This window comes from Oncorhynchus keta, chromosome 22 (genome assembly GCF_023373465.1).
Source record: "Oncorhynchus keta strain PuntledgeMale-10-30-2019 chromosome 22, Oket_V2, whole genome shotgun sequence".
Lineage (NCBI taxonomy): Eukaryota > Metazoa > Chordata > Actinopteri > Salmoniformes > Salmonidae > Oncorhynchus > Oncorhynchus keta.
Genome location: NC_068442.1, coordinates 19,495,371 through 19,516,414, shown reverse-complemented (window position 1 = coordinate 19,516,414; position 21,044 = coordinate 19,495,371). Strand labels below are relative to the sequence as shown.

The window sequence follows — 21,044 nt, the reverse complement described above, 5'->3', positions numbered from 1 at the left end:
AGCTCCTAATGCAGGTAATTACGTGCTATTACATACTCCCTCTCACCCTCTCTTTCCTTCTCTCTCACTCCCACTCACTCTCTTGCCCTCTCTTTCCTTCTCTCTCACTCCCTCTCACCCTCTCTTTCCTTCTCTCCCACTCACTATCTCACCCTCTTTCCTTTTCTTTCACTCCCTCTCACTCTCTCACCCTCTCTCTCACTCCCACTCCCACTCACTCCCGCCCTCTCTGTCCCTCTCTCTCACTCCCACTCATTCTCTCATCCTCTCACCCTCTCTTTCCCTCTCTCTCACTCCCACTCACTCTCTTTCCCTCTCTCTCACTCCCACTCACTCTCTTGCCCCCTCTTTCCTTCTCTCTCACTCCCACTCACTCTCTTTCCCTCTCTCTCACTCCCACTCACTCTCTCACCCCCACTCACTCCCTCACCGTCTCTTTCCCTCTCTCTCACTCCCACTCTCTCTCACCCTCTCTTTCCTTCTCTCTCACTCCCACTCACTCTCTCAACCTCTCACCCTCTCTTTCCCTCTCTGTCACTCCCACTCACTCTCTTGCCCCCTCTTTCCTTCTCTCTCACTCCCACTCACTCTCTTTCCCTCTCTCTAACTCCCACTCACTCTCTCACCCTCTCTTTCCCTCTCTCTCACTCCCACTCACTCTTGTCCTCTCTTTCCCTCTCTCTCACTCCCACTCACTCTCTCACCCTCTCTTTCCTTCTATCTCACTCCCACTCACTCTCTCACCCTCACGTTCCTTCTCTCTCACTCCCACTCACTCTTTCACCCTCACTTTCCTTCTCTCTCACTATCTCACCCTCTCTTTCCTTCTTTCTCCCTCCCACTCACTCTCTCACCCTCTCTTTTCTTCTCTCTCCCTCCCACTCACTCTCTCACCCTCTCTTTCCTTCTCTCTCACTCACACTCACTTTCTCACCCTCTCTTTCCTTCTCTCTCCCTCCCACTCACTCTCTCACCCTCTCTTTCCTTCTCTCTCCCTACTACTCACTATCTCACCCTCTCCTTCCTTCTCCCTCACTCACTATCTCACCCTCTCTTTCCTTCTCTCTCACTCACACTCACTCTCTCACCCTCTCTTTCCTCTCTTTCCCACTCACTCACTCTCTCACCCTCTCTTTCCCTCTCTCTCACTCCCACTCACTCCCTCACCGTCTCTTTCCCTCTCTCTCACTCCCACTCTCTCTCACCCTCTCTTTCCTTCTCTCTCACTCCCACTCACTCTCTCAACCTCTCACCCTCTCTTTCCCTCTCTGTCACTCCCACTCACTCTCTCACCCTCTCTTTCCTTCTCTCTCCCTCCCACTCACTCTCTCACCCTCTCTTTCCTTCTCTCTCACTCACACTCACTATCTCACCCTCTATTTCCTTCTCTCTCCCTCCCACTCACTCTCTCACCCTCTCTTTCCTTCTCTCTCCCTCCCACTCACTCTCTCACCCGCTCTTTCCTTCTCTCTCACTCCCTCCCACTCACTCTCTCACCCTCTTTCCTTCTCTCTCCCTCCCACTCACTCTCTCACCCTCTCTTTCCTTCTCTCTCTCTCCCTCCCACTCACTCTCTCACCCTCTCTTTCCTTCTCTCTCACTCCCACTCACTCTCTCACCCTCTCTTTCCTTCTCTCCCCCACTCACTCTCTCACCCTCTCTTTCCTTCTCTCTCCCTCCCACTCACTCTCTCACCCTCTGTTTCCCTCTCTCTCACTCCCACTCACTCCCTCACCGTCTCTTTCCCTCTCTCTCACTCCCACTCTCTCTCACCCTCTCTTTCCTTCTCTCTCACTCCCACTCACTCTCTTGCCCCCTCTTTCCTTCTCTCTCACTCCCACTCACTCTCTTTCCCTCTCTCTCACTCACACTCACTATCTCACCCTCTCTTTCCTTCTCTCTCCCTCCCACTCACTCTCTCACCCTCTCTTTCCTTCTCTCTCCCTCCCACTCACTCTCTCACCCACTCTTTCCCTCTCTCTCACTCCCACTCACTCTCTCACCCTCTCTTTCCCTCTCTCTCACTCCCACTCACTCTTGTCCTCTCTTTCCCTCTCTCTCACTCCCACTCACTCTCTCACCCTCTCTTTCCTTCTATCTCACTCCCACTCACTCTCTCACCCTCACGTTCCTTCTCTCTCACTCCCACTCACTCTTTCACCCTCACTTTCCTTCTCTCTCACTATCTCACCCTCTCTTTCCTTCTTTCTCCCTCCCACTCACTCTCTCACCCTCTCTTTCCTTCTCTCTCCCTCCCACTCACTCTCTCACCCACTCTTTCCTTCTCTCTCACTCCCTCCCACTCACTCTCTCACCCTCTTTCCTTCTCTCTCCCTCCCACTCACTCTCTCACCCTCTCTTTCCTTCTCTCTCTCTCCCTCCCACTCACTCTCTCACCCTCTCTTTCCTTCTCTCTCACTCCCACTCACTCTCTCACCCTCTCTTTCCTTCTCTCCCCCCACTCACTCTCTCACCCTCTCTTTCCTTCTCTCTCCCTCCCACTCACTCTCTCACCCTCTCTTTCCCTCTCTCTCACTCCCACTCACTCCCTCACCGTCTCTTTCCCTCTCTCTCACTCCCACTCTCTCTCACCCTCTCTTTCCTTCTCTCTCACTCCCACTCACTCTCTCAACCTCTCACCCTCTCTGTCACTCCCACTCACTCTCTTGCCCCCTCTTTCCTTCTCTCTCACTCCCACTCACTCTCTTTCCCTCTCTCTCACTCCAGCTCACTCTCTCTTTCCCTCTCTCTCACTCCCACTCACTCTCTCACCCTCTTTCCTTTTCTTTCACTCCCACTCACTCTCACCCTCTCTTTCCTTCTCTCGCACTCCCACTCACTATCTCACCCTCTCTTTCCTTCTCTCTCCCTCACACTCACTATCTCACCCTCTCTTTCCTTCTCTCTCCCTCCCACTCACTCTCTCACCCTCACGTTCCTTCTCTCTCACTCCCACTCACTCTCTCACCCTCACTTTCCTTCTCTCTCACTATCTCACCCTCTCTTTCCTTCTTTCTCCCTCCCACTCAGACTCTCACCCTCTCTTTCCTTCTCTCTCCCTCCCACTCACTCTCTCACCCTCTCTTTCCTTCTCTCTCACTCACACTCACTATCTCACCCTCTCTTTCCTTCTCTCTCCCTCCCACTCATTCTCTCACCCTCTCTTTCCTTCTCTCTCCCTCCCACTCACTCTCTCACCCTCTCTTTCCTTCTCTCTCCCTACTACTCACTATCTCACCCTCTCTTTCCTTCTCCCTCACTCACTATCTCACCCTCTCTTTCCTTCTCTCTCACTCACACTCACTCTCTCACCCTCTCTTTCCTTCTCTCTCACTCCCACTCACTCTCTCACCCTCTCTTTCCTTCTCTCTCCCTCCCACTCACTCTCTCACCCTCTCTTTCCTTCTCTCTCTCCTTCTCTCTCACTCACACTCACTATCTAACCCTCTCTTTCCTTCTCTCTCACTATCTCACCCTCTCTTTCCTTCTCTCTCCCTCCCACTCACTCTCTCACCCTCTCTTTCCTTCTCTCTCACTCCCACTCACTATCTCACTCTCTCTTTCCTTCTCTCTCACTATCTCACCCTCTCTTTCCTTCTCTCTCACTCTCTTACTCTCTCTTTCCTTCTCTCTCCCTCCCACTCACTCTCTCACCCTCTCTTTCCTTCTCTCTCACTCACACTCACTATCTCACTCTCTCTTTCCTTCTCTCTCACTATCTCACCCGCTCTTTCCTTCTCTCTCGCTCCCTCCAACTCACTATCTCACCCTCTCTTTCCTTCTCTCTCACTCCCACTCACTATCTCACCCTCTCTTTCCTTCCTTCTCTCTCCCTCCCACTCACTCTCTCGTTCTCTCCCTGCCTATCCCTTATACTAACTCCTTTATACTATCCCTCTCTCTTTCACTCATCTCTTCCATTTGTTTTTCTGGCATCTCTCTCCCTCTTCCTTTCTCTTTCTCTCTCTGTGGATGAGCCCCATTAGCTGATTTTGTGTGTTTACGTGCGTGCGTGTGCATGCTTGTGTGTGAGTGTGTGTTGATTAGTGAGACGTCTAATTTTTATAGTAATGGCTTTCTGATGGCCTCTTTGTTGTGAAATCCCCCCCCCCCTCTCTCCCCTAGGTTCTTCTCCCAATAGTGAGTCTCCAGTCTCCTCTCCAGCCACCAGTCTCAGTTCTCCAGTCAACACTCCTAAGAGGGGGTTGTCAGGACCACTCCAGACCCCAATTCGGGGACACGGCCTTCCCTCCATCCCTTCTGTAGTCACTATCGCCCCCACTCCCACCAAGAGCGGCAGCATTCTCTGGAGAGGAGAAGGGCGCCAGGTAAGAGGAAACACACACAGAACCTTAGAACTCTTCTCTTCACTCCTCCACTTTACTCTGTCTTTATCTCTTTATCTACCCCCTCTCCCTTCTTTTCCTGACAAGGTTATACAGGGGGTCAATGAGCCATGGAGTCATCTCCCTCTCGCTTTCTCATTTTTTCTGCCTCTTATCTTCTCTGTCTTTTTCTGTCTTTCCCCCACCCCACTGCTACCACTTCCACCATTAAATAAATAGTCCCAACGTTTATCCAAGTCAATGTGTCAGAATCACCCGTCCCTCTCATCTCTATTTCTGTCCCCATCTCTGCTTCTCTCTGAGAGAGAGGGTAAAGAGGGAGTCACCCAGTGGGCCCATACTGGAGAGAAAAAGCAGTAGCTGTAGACGCTGTCTCCAATTGTTATATTTCCGGATTGTGCGTGTGTGGTGTGTGTGTGTAGTTTGAGGGAGCTTTGTGTACATTTGCTTTTGTCCCAAGACCCCTCTGTGTATGTGTGTTTGTATTTAAGCTGGAGTGAGGAACCAAGCCCCCTAAACAATCCAGGGGTTAGCCCCCTGAGCAGCCTTTCTCCCCCTCACAAAGAGCAGTCTGTCTGGCTCGGCTTCCTACCCTGGGGCTCCTATTCAGAGAGGGGTCAGCGGAAGAGAGAAAGAGAGAGCAAGGAGAGTGAGGGTTAAAGAGGCAGAGAAATGGACAGAGTGAGGGAGAGAGAGTGGAGAGAGAGAAATAGAGCGAGTGGGGGGAGAGAGAGTGGGGGAGGGAGATGGAGAGAGAGTGGGGGAGAGAGAGAAAGTTGGGGAGAGAGAGAGAAAGAGTGGGGGGAGGGGTACAGAGAGAGAGAGAGAGTGGGGGGAGAGGTACAGAGAGAGAGAGAGAGAGAGAGAGAGAGAGAGAGAGAGAGAGAGAGAGAGAGAGAGAGAGAGAGAGAGAGAGAGAGAAAGAGTGGGGGTGGGGTACAGAGAGAGAGGGGGTGGGTGGGGGGGTTACAGAGAGAGAGAGAGAGAGAGAGAGAGAGAGAGAGAGAGAGAGAGAGAGAGAGAGAGAGAGAGGAAGTGGGACAGAGAGAGGGGAAGTGGGACAGACTGAGAGGGGATAAATAAAAGGGAGTATGAAGGAAGTTAAAGATTGAAAGGATGTCATGTTTTCACTTCCGGTACATTGATGTAGCAGGTGCTTCACATTCAGTCAGAATACATCCAGTTCAACCAATAAGGACAGCATGTCCTGTGTCTGTAAGGCCAGGGGTCAAGGTGTGTTCTGGGAGCTGCTGCAATTTTTTCTGCATCGGATAACCCCAACACACACACACGTGCACACGCACACATACATATATACACACGCAGACATACATATATACACACGCACACATACATATATACACACGCAGACATACATATATTCACACGCACACATACATATATACACACGCACACATACATATATACACACGCACACATACATATATACACACGCACACATACATATATACACACGCAGACATACATATATACACACGCACACATACATATATACACACGCAGACATACATATATACACACGCAGACATACATATATACACACGCACACATACATATATACACACGCAGACATACATATATACACACGCAGACATACATATATACACACGCACACATACATATATACACACGCAGACATACATATATACACACGCAGACATACATATATACACACGCAGACATACATATATTCACACGCACACATACATATATACACACGCACACATACATATATACACACGCACACATACATATATACACACGCAGACATACATATATACACACGCACACATACATATATACACACGCAGACATACATATATACACACGCAGACATACATATATACACACGCACACATACATATATACACACGCAGACATACATATATACACACGCACACATACATATATACACACGCACACATACATATATACACACGCAGACATACATATATACACACGCACACATACATATATACACACGCACACATACATATATACACACGCAGACATACATATATACACACGCACACATACATATATACACACGCACACATACATATATACACACGCAGACATACATATATACACACGCACACATACATATATACACACGCACACATACATATATACACACGCACACATACATATATACACACGCACACATACATATATACACACGCAGACATACATATATACACACGCAGACATACATATATACACACGCACACATACATATATACACACGCAGACATACATATATACACACGCAGACATACATATATACACACGCACACATACATATATACACACGCACACATACATATATACACACGCACACATACATATATACACACGCAGACATACATATATACACACGCACACATACATATATACACACGCAGACATACATATATACACACGCACACATACATATATACACACGCAGACATACATATATACACACGCAGACATACATATATACACACGCAGACATACATATATACACACGCAGACATACATATATACACACGCAGACATACATATATACACACGCACACATACATATATACACACGCAGACATACATATATACACACGCAGACATACATATATACACACGCACACATACATATATACACACGCACACATACATATATACACACGCACACATACATATATACACACGCACACATACATATATACACACGCAGACATACATATATACACACGCAGACATACATATATACACACGCACACATACATATATACACACGCACACATACATATATACACACGCAGACATACATATATACACACGCAGACATACATATATACACACGCAGACATACATATATACACACGCACACATACATATATACACACGCAGACATACATATATACACACGCACACATACATATATACACACGCAGACATACATATATACACACGCAGACATACATATATACACACGCAGACATACATATATACACACGCAGACATACATATATACACACGCAGACATACATATATACACACGCAGACATACATATATACACACGCACACATACATATATACACACGCAGACATACATATATACACACGCACACATACATATATACACACGCAGACATACATATATACACACGCAGACATACATATATACACACGCACACATACATATATACACACGCAGACATACATATATACACACGCACACATACATATATACACACGCAGACATACATATATACACACGCAGACATACATATATACACACGCAGACATACATATATTCACACGCACACATACATATATACACACGCAGACATACATATATTCACACGCACACATACATATATACACACGCACACATACATATATACACACGCACACATACATATATACACACGCAGACATACATATATACACACGCACACATACATATATACACACGCAGACATACATATATACACACGCAGACATACATATATACACACGCACACATACATATATACACACGCACACATACATATATACACACGCACACATACATATATACACACGCAGACATACATATATACACACGCACACATACATATATACACACGCAGACATACATATATACACACGCACACATACATATATACACACGCAGACATACATATATACACACGCACACATACATATATACACACGCAGACATACATATATACACACGCAGACATACATATATTCACACGCACACATACATATATACACACGCAGACATACATATATACACACGCACACATACATATATACACACGCAGACATACATATATACACACGCACACATACATATATACACACGCAGACATACATATATACACACGCAGACATACATATATACACACGCAGACATAAGCATGCTTTGTCCCTTGATCCTCCTCTTTACAACGGTGGATGGAGACCAGAGAGAGGTGATAATGACTAGGGAGAGAGATCAGAGAGAGAGAGAGATCAGAGAGAGAGAGATCAGAGATCAGCGACCAAAGAGAGACCAGAAAGAGACTGGAGTGTTTGATCATTATTGGAAAGCCTGGTGTGAATCTGATTTCCCTGAGAGAGATAGTCAAAGATATTCAAAGCACAGAGATTTCACTGCTGCAGCCAGAAACCCTGGTTGTTGGAGTGAACCTAGACTTTATTATCCAACACTAGGCATTAGCACTGAGAGCTAATACAAGTCAGCAAGGTTACTCATGTGAGGGAGTAGTTTGGTGGAGTGAGTGAAAGAGTGAGTGAATGTTTATACTTTATGGAGAGAGGTAGACAGCAGAGAAAGATGAAGGGTGTAGTATAGGGAGGATGAGTTTTAGGATGTCCCCTCCTGCCTGAAGCACTTCTCCACCCGGGTGGGCTTTTAATTCGCAGCTGAGAGGTCATCTCCCCTCCCTTTCCCCCCTCTTCTCTCCTTCCTCTACCCTACTCTCCTTCCTCTACCCTACTCTCCTTCCTCTACCCTACTCTCCTCCCTCTACCCTACTCTCCTTCCTCTACCCTACTCTCCATCCTTTCTCCTCTCACTCTCCCTCCCTGCCTCAAGGCTCTTAGAGCTATTAACGTGTGAGTCTCTAACCTTGACCAAGAAGAAGGTGAGGGTGTGTGTGTGTGTGAGTGTGTGAGTGTGTGTGTGTGTGTGTGTGTGTGTGTGTGTGGGTGTGAGAATGGCGAACAGATATGACAGGGATGCCAAAGTAATGGTGAGAGCATTACTGGCATGTGAGTCAGTGATGCTTGCTGAAAATAGAGTGGGTGGTTGGATTAGCTAGGATGTGACAGCGTTAGGATGCTATGGATAGATCAACATTAAGGGACAAATCCTGACTTGAAAAATGTCCATAAATGGAAGTTCCACATGTTGTGGGTAGGAACTTTTTTGCCAAACAAAGATTGTCTTTCTGTCTCTCTCTCCTGCTGTCTCTCCCTCTCTCTGTCAGGCTGAGTTGGGTGTTCTGGGGGTGAGTAGGGAGCCTGTGGGGTCTGAGCCCAGCCTTCCCCAGGAGAAAGGGGCTCATCGTGTCCTCTCACCTCACATCCTGGCTCACCCATCCTACCCCTTCACCCTCACCCCCAGCTCTGTCATGCAGGACCGGCGACTACAGGGCCTCAGGTGAGCCACTCTATCACCTGGATGTCTACACAAACACATACACACACGTCTCTATACTTGCTTAAACCTTAAAACGCATACACCTCCTTTAACTCCAATTTGCAATCTGATCCCCAACTCCTCCCGCCCCTGTAGTCTACCTGGTCTGGTACAACCTGCAGTTCACTCAGGGGCGGTCCAAGAGGAGTACCTAAGAGGACTACGCCCCTTCGCCACCTCAGATGACCTCCGCCTGCGCTCACTGCCCCTGGGGCTCGACCCCACCACTGCTGCCCACGTTACTGCTGCTGCTGCCTACTACCACCCTGCCTACCTCCACCACCTACACAGGTCAGTCTATAGACCACCCTGCCTACCTCCACCACCTACACAGGTCAGTCTATAGACCACCCTGCCTACCTCCACCACCTACACAGGTCAGTCTATAGACCACCCTGCCTACCTCCACCACCTACACAGGTCAGTCTATAGACCACCCTGTCTACCTCCACCACCTAAACAGGTCAGTCTATAGACCACCCAACCTATCCCCACCACCTACACAGGTCAGTCTATAGACCACCCTGCCTACCTACACCTACACAGGTCAGTGTATAGATCACCCTATCTATCCCCACCACCTATACAGGTCAGTCTATAGACCACCCTGCCTACCTCCACCTACACAGGTCAGTGTATAGACCACCCTGCCTATCCCCACCACCTACACAGGTCAGTCTATAGACCACCCAACCTACCTCCACCACCTACATAGGTCAGTCTATAGACCACCCTGCCTACCTCCACCACCTACACAGGTCAGTCTATAGACCACCCTGCCTATCCCCACCACCTACACAGGTCAGTCTATAGACCACCCAACCTATCCCCACCACCTACACAGGTCGGTCTATAGACCACCATGCCTACCTCCACCACCTACACAGGTCAGTCTATAGACCACCCTGCCTACCTCCACCACCTACACAGGTCAGTCTATACCATCCTGGCTAACTCCACCACCTGAACAGGACAGTCTATAGACTAAAATTCTACATCCACCACATAAAGAGGTACATTTATAGACCACCCTGCCTACCTCAACCACCAACACATGTCAGTCTATAGACAACACTGCCAACCTCTACCACATACACAGGTCAGTCTATACCATCATGGCTACCTCCAAAACCTACACATGTCTATAGATTACCCTGCCTGCCTCCACCACCTACACGGGTCAGTCTATAGACTACTATACCTACCTACACCACCTACACAACTCAGTCTATAGACCATCCTGCCTACCTCCACCACATGAACAGGACATTCTATAGACTAGTATACCTACATCCACCACCTACACAGGTCAATTTATAGACCACCCTGCCTACCTCAACCACCAACTAAGGTCAGTCGATAGACCACCCTGCCAACCTCCACCAGATACACAGCTCAGTCGATACCATCCTGGCTACCTCCAACACCTACACAGGTCAGTCTATAGACCGGCATACCAATTCCACCACCTACACAGGTCAGTCTATAGACAACCCTGCCTATACCCCTACACAGTTCACTCTATAGACTACCATGCCTACCTCCAAAAGTCAGTCTATATACCACCCTGCCTACTGCAGCAGGTCAGTCTATAGACCACCCTGCCTACAACCACCTACACTGGTCAGTCTATAGACCACCATGCCTACCTCCACCAACAACACAGGTCAGTCTATAGACCATCCTGCCTACACCACCTACACAGGTCGGTCTATAGACAACCCTGCCTACCTCTACCACCTGAACAGGACAGTCTATAGACTAGCATACCTACATCCACCACCTACACAGGTAAGTTTATACCACCAATTAAGGTCAGTCTATAGACAACCCTACCTATACCACCGACACAGTTCACTCTATAGACTACCATGCCTACCTCAACCACCAACACAGGCCAGTATATAGACAACCCTGCCTATACCACCTACACAGTTCACTCTATAGACTACCATGCCTTCCTCCACAAGTCAGTCTATATACCACCCTGCCCAACTCCACCACCTACACAGGTCCGTCTATAGACTACCCTGCCTACCTCAGCAGGTCATTCTATTGACCACCCTGCCTACACCACCTACACTGGTCAGTCTATAGACCACCATACCAACCTCCACCAACAACACTGGTCAGTCTATAGACCATCCTGCCTACACCACCTACACAGGTCAGTCTATAGGCCACCATGCATACCTCAAACACCATCACAGGTAAGTCTATAGACCACCATGCCTACCTCAAACACCAACACAGGTCAGTCTATAGACCACCATGCCTACCTCTACCACCTACACAGGCCAGTCTTTAGTCCATCTTGTCTTTACCACCTACACAGGACAGTCTATAGACCACCCTGTGTACATCATCTACACAGGTCAGTCTATAGACCACTCTACCTTCACCACCGACACAGGTCAGTCTATAGACAACCCTGTCTACCTCCACCAGCTACACAGGTCAGTCTATAGGCCACACTGGCTACCTCTACCACCTACAGTAGTCAGCATATATACCACCCTGCCTTTCTCCACCACAACACAGGTCAGTCTATACCATCGTGCCTACCTCCACCACCTCCACAGATCAGTTTATAGACCACAATACCTACCTCTTCCACCTACAGATGTCAGTCTATAGACTACCCTGCCACCTACACAGGACAGTCTATAGATCATCCTGCCTACCTCAACCACCTACACAGGTCAATCTATAGACCACCCTGCCTACACCACATACACAAGTCAATCTATAGACTACTCTGCCTTCCTGCACCATCTACATAGGTCAGTCTATAGACCACCCTGCCTACCTCAACCACATATGCAGGCCAGTCTATAGACCACCCTACCAGCACCACCTACACAAGTCAGTCTATAACTACCCTGCCTACCTCCACCATCTACACAGGTCAGTCTATAGACCACCCTGTTTCCCTCCACAACCTCCACAGGTCAGTCTATATACCACCCTGCCTACCTCCACCACCTACACAGTCAGTCTACAGACCACCCTGCCTACCTCAGTCTGGCTCTGCAATTATCAGAGTCATTTTTTTGCAGCTATGGAGACAGAGACCCAGAGACAGGCAGACAGAAAGATGAAAAGACAGACAGGGACACAGGGAGACAGGGGTTTGCAGCAGCCTGTGTGTTTGTGTTTCTAGGATGAGCTGAACCCCAAAGTGTGCCTTACTGTTTTCGTTTTCTCCCTCCTTCTTTTCCACTTGTCCCTGTGTGTTCCAGGATGGAGGAGTCTTTGTGTCTTTCTGCACTACGGTCTCAGTTCTACTCTGTACCAGCAGGGGGGGCCTTCCCTCACCTCCACCCCTCTGCCCTCCACATGCAACTGCCTGGGGCACGCTACCCTGGGGAGTTCAGCCACACACACAGTGCACTGGCTGAGAGGTACAGTAACACACACACGTATAAGACACAACACACACACCTGCACCTTCCCACAAATGACACTGGCTGAAAGGTGTTACACTCATACATGCACACAAACACACACAGTTTGTACATGCACACAAACACACACATCTCTCTGCAGGAAAGGCACAGGTTGCTGACTGTTATATTTTTAGAACACACCCCACCATGCTACCATAGACACATCATGAACACACACCAATACACACAACAGTGTGTGTGTGTTCATCCTGTGGTTACCTATTAATTGTTCATCTGCTCTTGCTCACTCATGCTGTTTATGTCTAATATGGTGTGTGTGTGTGTGTGTGTGTGTGTGTGTGTGTGTGTGTGTGTGTGTGTGTGTGTGTGTGTGTGTGTGTGTGTGTGTGTGTGTGTGTGTGTGTGTGTGTGTGTGTGTGTGTGTGTGTGTGTGTGTGTGTGTGTGTGTGTGTGTGTGTGTGTGTGTGTGTGTGTGTGTGTGTGTGTGTGTGTGTGTGTGTGTGTGTGTAAGTGCCTGTTTGGGCGTATGTGTGCATAGGTGTGTGTGTTAAACAGTGTGTGGTTAATCTGCCCCATGGTGGGTGTTGCATCTCTCACCCTCTCTCTCCCCTGTGTCCTTGGTGTGTGTGTGTGTGTGTGTGTGTGTGTGTGTGTGTGTGTGTGTGTGTGTGTGTGTGTGTGTGTGTGTGTGTGTGTGTGTGTGTGTGTGTGTGTGTGTGTGTGTGTGTGTGTGTGTGTGTGTGTGTGTATTTTTTGACCTCCCCCACAGAATACAGATGGAGGAAGAGCTTCGCCAACGAGAGAGGGAGCGAGAGCATGAACGAGAGAAACAGAGGGAGCGAGAGCTTGAACGGGAGAGAGAGAGGGAGCGGGAGAGAGAGAGGGAGACAGAGATGGAAAGACAGAAGGATAGGCAGAGGGAGAGAGAGAGGGAGAGACAGATGGTGAGAGCGGTGAAGAGCCAGTACCTTGCTGGGCTGAAGGCTCTCACGGCTCTGCCGGAGGACAGGGTCAGACCTGGGGAGAGGCTGACACCTAACAGACTGGGTACGGTGTACACACACAGATACATGCACACACACACAGTATAGACGCAATACACACACATTGATTGGTTGATTTCCCATTAATTATGGTCCAGAGATTTATCTTTTAAGTAGAGCCTGATTGCCATCAATATCATGCATTATAACATCCATAATGTATTTCAAAGTGTGTTCCTAAAATAAAATGAAGCATTCATTGTAATAACTCATCTATTTTCCCCAGATAAGCCCACCCTCCCTGCCCTCCCAGTACCTAAACCTCTACAGCCAGGCCTCCAGTCAGCCCCTCACCTCATGCCCAGCCTGGTGCCCTCTCAGATGGGGAACAGACACACTGCCTCAGCCTCTTCCGGGGGGCTCCATGGAACACTGCTCTCTGCCATGATGCTCCAACAGGCCAATGGGGAGGAGCGCAGGTTGGCACGTCAACGCAGGCAGGGACAGGAGAGGGAGGTGTGGCCACCTGGGGAAGGGGTGGAGCCTAGGAGAGACAGCTACAGGTCAGTGTTTAATCAAGGAACAAGCAGTTGAGAAAGGTGGGGTTGACCTGTGTGTGTGTGTTTGTTTGATAACACTACAGTATCCCCCGAGTCAGTACTCTCTCTACTCTGCTGACATCTACTTTTAAATTGGCTGCATTATCAAGGTCACCTTGGATAAAACCCAGTGTGTGTTTGTGACTACATTGTGTTTGTTGTCTTCACAGATCCAACGCCAGCCAACGTGACACAGGCAACAGAGAATCTCAACCTCACCTAGGAGCCCCGCCTCCACTCATCTCACCCAAACCTCACCTCCTCCCCCACCCCCCTGCCCCTTCCACCACCCTCTGGAACCCTGCCTCCCTCACTGAGACCCCCCCAGACCCCCGTTTCAGGTTCGACTCCCCTGTTCCTCCATCTCGCTCCCCTCCTGATCTGACCAGAATCAAGCGGTCCCCCAGCTGGGAGAGGGGGGAGGATGGGTGTAGGAAGAGGGGAAGGACCCAGAGAGGCTCTCGTCTGTCAGGGGACCCATTCTGCAGGAGCCTGGCCTCTGGGGCTGGGCTGAGCTTGAAAGATCCACCCACAGTCTCCACCACCATAACCACCTCCACCAGAGTGGTTCGCTGTCCTTCTCCTCCCCCAGCCCCAGCTCCAACCTAGGGGTCCAGCACCACGCCAGCTCCCCATCTCCCTCCATGGACCTCCAGAGGTCTGAACGGCCAGGCCAGGAGCCTCAGAACCCAGTGGTGTACGATGAGATCCTCCAGCAGTACCGCAGGCTGGTCAGCAAGCTGGACCTGGAGGAGAGCAGGAGGAGAGAGGCCAGGGAAGGAGGTAAGAAGAGAGGGGACGGGATATAAGAGAGAGGGAGGTGAGGAGAGGGGTGTATGAGACGAGATCTGGTGTGGTCTTTAACATAAATATTGTCGGTGCTCTCTCACTCTCTCTCTCCCTCACTCTCTCTCCATCTCTCCGTCTCTCTCTCCCCCAGGGTATGACTATGATCTAGATGAGTGGTATGATGACAGTGATGAGGAGGAAGTGAGGGCCCACCTCAGAAGGGTAGCAGAGCAGCCCCCGTTAAAACTGGACACATCCTCAGAGGTAACTGCCACACACTTAAGAACCGCCACGTCCTTACTATAATGTTGTGTGATTGTCCGTTCTCTGTAATCTGTTTTATTGTAGAAGGTGTGTTTCCTGCGTGTCTGTGGCCTGACCACGCTGGCCCATCGTGACCAGCTGCTTCATCAGAAGAGGAGGAAGAGGAGGAGGATGTTGAAAGAGCGCAGCATCTCCCCTCCAGCAGTACGAGGCAAGAGGAAGACCTCTCCGCATCCTGCGGCACCCGCTCCCACCCTCTGCACCACTCTCACCCCAGAGGAGATGAATTGCTCCCCTCACCTGGAGGACAAGAAACACTTCCTCAACATGTTCAGCCTGTCCCATGTGACCATCCAGCAGAGGAGAGGTAACATACACTACACTAACCCCTATGCACTACACCCTAGCTCTTATTTTCCAACCCCTAACCACTACACTCTAGTGTACTGTAATGCTATATCCCAGGGGTATTCAAATCTTGCTCGAAGAGGTCAAGACTACCGCTGGTTTTCTTTTCTACCTGATAATTAATTGGTGTTCCAGGTCTAAATCAGTCTCATTCTCACCCTCCCCCGTCCGTCCATCCTCCCCATCCCCCACACACCCCCTCTCTCTCTAGATAAGGAGAAGATGGAGGGGTTGTTGAAGGCTATAAAGCTGAAGAGTGTGACGTTGGACACCATCAGATACAACCCATTACCCCTCTGTAGAAGCCCCCCTGTTTCCCCAACTGGTAAGACAAACACACACACACACACAAAGGGTAACACCCATGAGATCCTTATACTGCGTTTATGTTTATGTTATCAGGCGAATCAAACGGACTCCACTACCAAGACTCCCCAAGCCCCTCGCCCTCCTACCCCCACCACCCCAACAACCTCCATAGAGACCCACTAAAACCATCCACCCCTCCACCCAGCCAACCGCCTCCCCTGGCCCCCGACCCAAACAGGAAAGGACTGGGTGGAGGTCACCCAGCTAAGAGGCTCCAGTGCCTCCAGAATGGAGGAGGCCACCCTGGCCATCATCCTCAACAGAAGGTGCCCCTGGCTGTGCAGAACGGGCAGAACATAACCTGGGAAAGATTCATCCCGAAGGACTTCCACCAGTCTGTGTTGCAGTCTACCCACAAGACACTGAGTGGCTCCACCTGTGTTCCAGAGTCCAGTATAAAGTCTGAGCTCTCAGTGCCCTACAACATCCCCCCACTGAAGAGACCAGTCCTCCTCAACACATCCCTACACCCCACCAACGGGCATCACCCTTACCCCTCTCCAGCCCACCATGTACACCTTGGCGTACGTTATGAGCTGTCAGAGGAAGAGGATGAGGATGAGGAGGAGGAGGAGGAGGAGGGAGAAGCCCCTAGGAAGTGGAGGGGCATAGAGTCAGTCTTTGAGGCGTATCAGGAGTATGTGGATGGTACGTTTACCTTTGGGCTTTATTTGGGATGAGTCAAATAAAAATACACCTGTTTCATCTACAAATATGTTTGTTTTTTATGTTTTTGTCTCACTTGCTGTCCCCCCCACACACTCACTTTCTCACCCTCTATGCTGCTCTCTCTATCGGTCTTCTTCTCTCTGCCTCTATGACCCCATGTCTCCCTTTACCCTCCTGTCGCGCTCTCTATATCTCTCCTACCCACTCTCTCTCTCTCAGAGCGGTGTATGGAGAGACAGGTTCTTCACAGTCAGTGCCGGAGGCTGGAGACTCAGAACTACACTCTCAGTCTGACAGCTGAACAACTCTCACACAGCATGGCGGTAAGAACCTCAAGGCCCATAGATGCACAAAGTGTCCTCGAAGTCCACATATACACAGTGTCTCAGAGTAGGAGTGCTGATATAGGATCTGTCCATACAATCTTATTTATTATGATCTAAAAGTGGAAAGTAAAGCTTGATCAGCACTGACTGACAGTCTGTCTGTTTCTGTCTACACTGATGTGCTTGTTCACCCCCACTCTCACTTGTAGTGACGCTCTCGATCTTTATCTCTCTCTTGCTCCCATCCCTCTCTTTCTCTCTCTAGGAGCTGGTGAGTCAGAGACAGAGGGTGAGAGATGAGAGAGAGAGGCTGCAGGCTCAGCTGGAGCACTTCAGGAAGTGTCTGACCATTCCCAACGTGCACTGGGGCAAGGGGCAGGCCAAAGGTCGCCCCTCCTCGGTGACCCCCTGCCCCGCTGCAGACCGACAGACAGACCGACGACCGATGACTGATGGAGTGAGAGAGGACACTGAATTGGTTCCCAGTCAGAGGCAGAGGGGGAAGAGAGCTCTGGACTGGGAAGGAAGACAGGATGATAGAAAGGGAGGAGGGAGAAAAGGAGGACAGGCCCTGTAACCTCACATGCCACTCTCTTTGTCGTGTGGTCAGACTCACCACTGGTGAAAGACTGGTAGTCTAAAAGCTAGAGGACATAGATACATAAGGGTATGGCATAATATTGGGACACACTTTAACCAATCGTAGACGTTGGGATGAATACAACGAGCAGTCATATGTCCTCCCTTTCTCCCTCTATGGTCTGGAAGGGTTTGGAAGTAACCAATAGCCAGCCAACCAACCACTGAACTGAAAGGACTTGAATCAGCCAAGATGCACTTAAAGACCTAGAAGAGCTACTAGTGATCATACTAGTGACAGTACTGTTGAAACTACCTAGAACTAAACACTGTGTTGTAGAGCTTTTACTATTCTGGAGCTTTTTTCACTTGGGTTCATGAAGAGCAAAAACACAGGTGCAGAATATTTAAGACAGTGTTTCTATAAGGAAATAACTGGAGGTTTTGAAAAATCTATTTTTAAATCAGGTTAAATACATTTTTATCGGATTTAGAAGTCTCTGTTATGCTTTTAATAATTATGCCATTGATAATGTAAATTGCCTACCTATTAAGCCAGAATGTTGTATGTTTTATTATTTTAATTATTGTTATTTAAAAGCCTGCTTTAGAATAAACATTTGGGGTAAAAACAAGATGCTTGGGATAATTTTGTGCTGTTGCTGGCCAGTTTGAAATATTTAAAGAGAAGTAAACATTTTAGAAGCGCTGTATGTTAAAGGGGCTCCATAAAAGTTGTGTACTGTGTCATCGCGTAATTGCTCTCGAGCCCCTGCAGCTGTGCACAAAGACATGCACGTGCTTGGGCTTACTCTACAACGTCATTGGACAATGCCATGTAAATCTGATCCCACTTTTAACAGTTTGGGGAGGTGAGAAAGAAGTACCCTGGAGCTGGTCCTTTCCGTTCTGCCGCCCTAGGTGAAACCAGAAAATGCTGCCCCCTGCAAAACTAGAATAATCCCCGTAAGCAAAATTACATTGAAAATAAGTATTTTCTAGACGTTGTAGTTAGGGTAAATGTAGGTTCTGAATAAAAGGTGAAAATGTATTTTTCGTATGTTTAAAATACATATTTTCCAGGATGTTGAAAAGGCGTGTTTTCTGGACGTTGAAAAATATGTATTTTCCGGACGTTGAATTCAGGTACATTTTTGGTTTTAAATTAAAGTTGAAAAGAGGTCATTTATAGACGTCTATGTTTGGCTCAAATCAAGGCTGGGCCATAAATGTATGTCTGTGGCAATCAAGGCTGGTCCAGACTGCACCAAAAAAAGATGTCCAAAAGGTGTCGCCGTCGGTCATTGCTTACTGAGGTGTAGCCTGAAATTGAATTTTATGAATGTCCATCTATGTGGTAAACCTACCCTTTAAAATAAAAAAAAAGACATCCAAAAGACGTTGGCTCGTGCTTACTGGGGTGTAGCCTACCATGTCAGCCACAATGGAATGTTATGTATGCCCATTCATGTGGTAGGCCCACCGTTTGTAAAACAGGCCGATGCATTGGTTTAATTAGTTCTGATACCTGTGACCAATCAATTTGGCTATTTAAATTCTGTATATCAGCTACTCAACTTTATCAGGAGTTATCATGAGCCTGTTTGCAATGTGTTTACATGGCGGGGAAAGCAGAATGATTTTCTTTTTCACTATGATCAGCTTGTACAGATACAAACTTTAAACCATTGATCATGACAAAGGGGTGAAACTCCTGGACAACAGCTGTGATTGTCCATTCCATTCCGTCCATTTTACTTTGTTTGACCTGTCCTGTTTTTAGGATATGTTGTTTGTTAAAATTACAGTACATATTTTATTTGATTTAGCACCATTTAGGTTAGTTAGGCAATTTGATCGGAGAAACCTGCATGATGTAAAAAAAACATTTAAAAAAAAAGTGTCCGTCTCATTACATTGTCTTACATTTTATCTCCATTCTTTGGCCTACAGAAATGGCTACATACCCTGTCTACCATATCCTATATCTGCTACATGATTTACGTTAGTTTTTTTGACGGAACGTTAGTGGAGCGCGGCAGCGATGAGTCTCTCCAACAGCACCCTGGAGAGGCACGCTGGGAATGAGGAAGCAAAATATTGTTCGCCCCTACCTTTGACAAAGTGGGCACGGTTTATCACAATGCGGAATCAGCGATCACCTAAATATCCCATATGCCACTGGTTGAGAGAAATTGTCATTGTTTTTGGTCAGAATTATGTGAGGTTTTATGTATTGTTGCCGTCCTCGTCAATCTAGCCTAATCCCGCCTAATGAGCGGGCAGATGGCTGTGCGCTGGAGGCGGGGGACACGAAGGGTAATATTTCGATAATGATAGCTATTTTATCTTCTTTTAAGCTGAGTCCCAGCCACAATCACCCCATAACCTGTCTGTCATTGAGCCATCTTCTGCCACAGGACAGAAATGACAAATAAAAGTCACCCAGCTAATTGTAAACAGATGGTCCCCATGCTGACACAGGTTTACCACAGAGACCTACTGCACATTTTAGTAATGACGTGTCATCTCTCTACATCCTATTGACTTTAGAGGAACCTCAGCCCTTTCCATTGCAGATACCCAGTCTAACCCCAAAGTCTGCCCGCTCTACCTCACGCCTAACCTAGCCTACCTACAGTAAATAACCACTATCTGCCCTTCCCCCACAATAAATGAAAAACAAAACAAAGACACATTCTGTGAAATCATGTTTCTACCTGCTCTAGTTAATCTTTTGCTTGTAGGCAGGCCTATGATGTAATATATATTTATGGAAATATTGCTGTAATTTTCTGATGAAAATGCAAATAAAATGTTTGTATAATTTAGAATTTGTGTAGATCAATGTCAATGGGACTTACCTGTATAAATAATCCTTTTGATCAATAAAAATGTTTAAATTTGAGTCATCGTTGACAACATTTTACGCCTCAGCTAGGCTACATCTCCTGTCCATCCACTCTGAACTGGGGGGTATTGTATTATTATTATTTAGATCAGTACAGATGAGAGGAGACAAGGAAAGGAAACCACTGTGTACTGTGTAGACTCTAATATCTGAGAATATGTCTGACCAAAGAGAG

The 21,044-nt window shown here is 47.9% G+C and overlaps 1 protein-coding gene across 1 annotated transcript in view; it reads left to right on the top strand.

Moving 5' to 3' along the window:
* LOC118370952 (genetic suppressor element 1-like) overlaps positions 1–20,848 on the top strand; it is a 31,973-nt gene extending 11,125 nt beyond the window's left edge. Inside the window, 14 exon segments of the mRNA XM_052474859.1 lie at positions 4,126–4,328; positions 9,351–9,523; positions 9,659–9,853; positions 12,805–12,966; positions 13,742–14,019; positions 14,242–14,518; positions 14,725–15,155; positions 15,158–15,337; positions 15,495–15,607; positions 15,692–15,974; positions 16,227–16,340; positions 16,418–17,032; positions 17,273–17,376; positions 17,645–20,848. Of these exon segments, the coding sequence (XP_052330819.1) occupies positions 4,126–4,328; positions 9,351–9,523; positions 9,659–9,853; positions 12,805–12,966; positions 13,742–14,019; positions 14,242–14,518; positions 14,725–15,155; positions 15,158–15,337; positions 15,495–15,607; positions 15,692–15,974; positions 16,227–16,340; positions 16,418–17,032; positions 17,273–17,376; positions 17,645–17,956 (3,440 nt within the window). The 3' untranslated portion in view covers positions 17,957–20,848.
* The last annotated feature ends 196 nt before the right edge of the window (positions 20,849–21,044 follow it).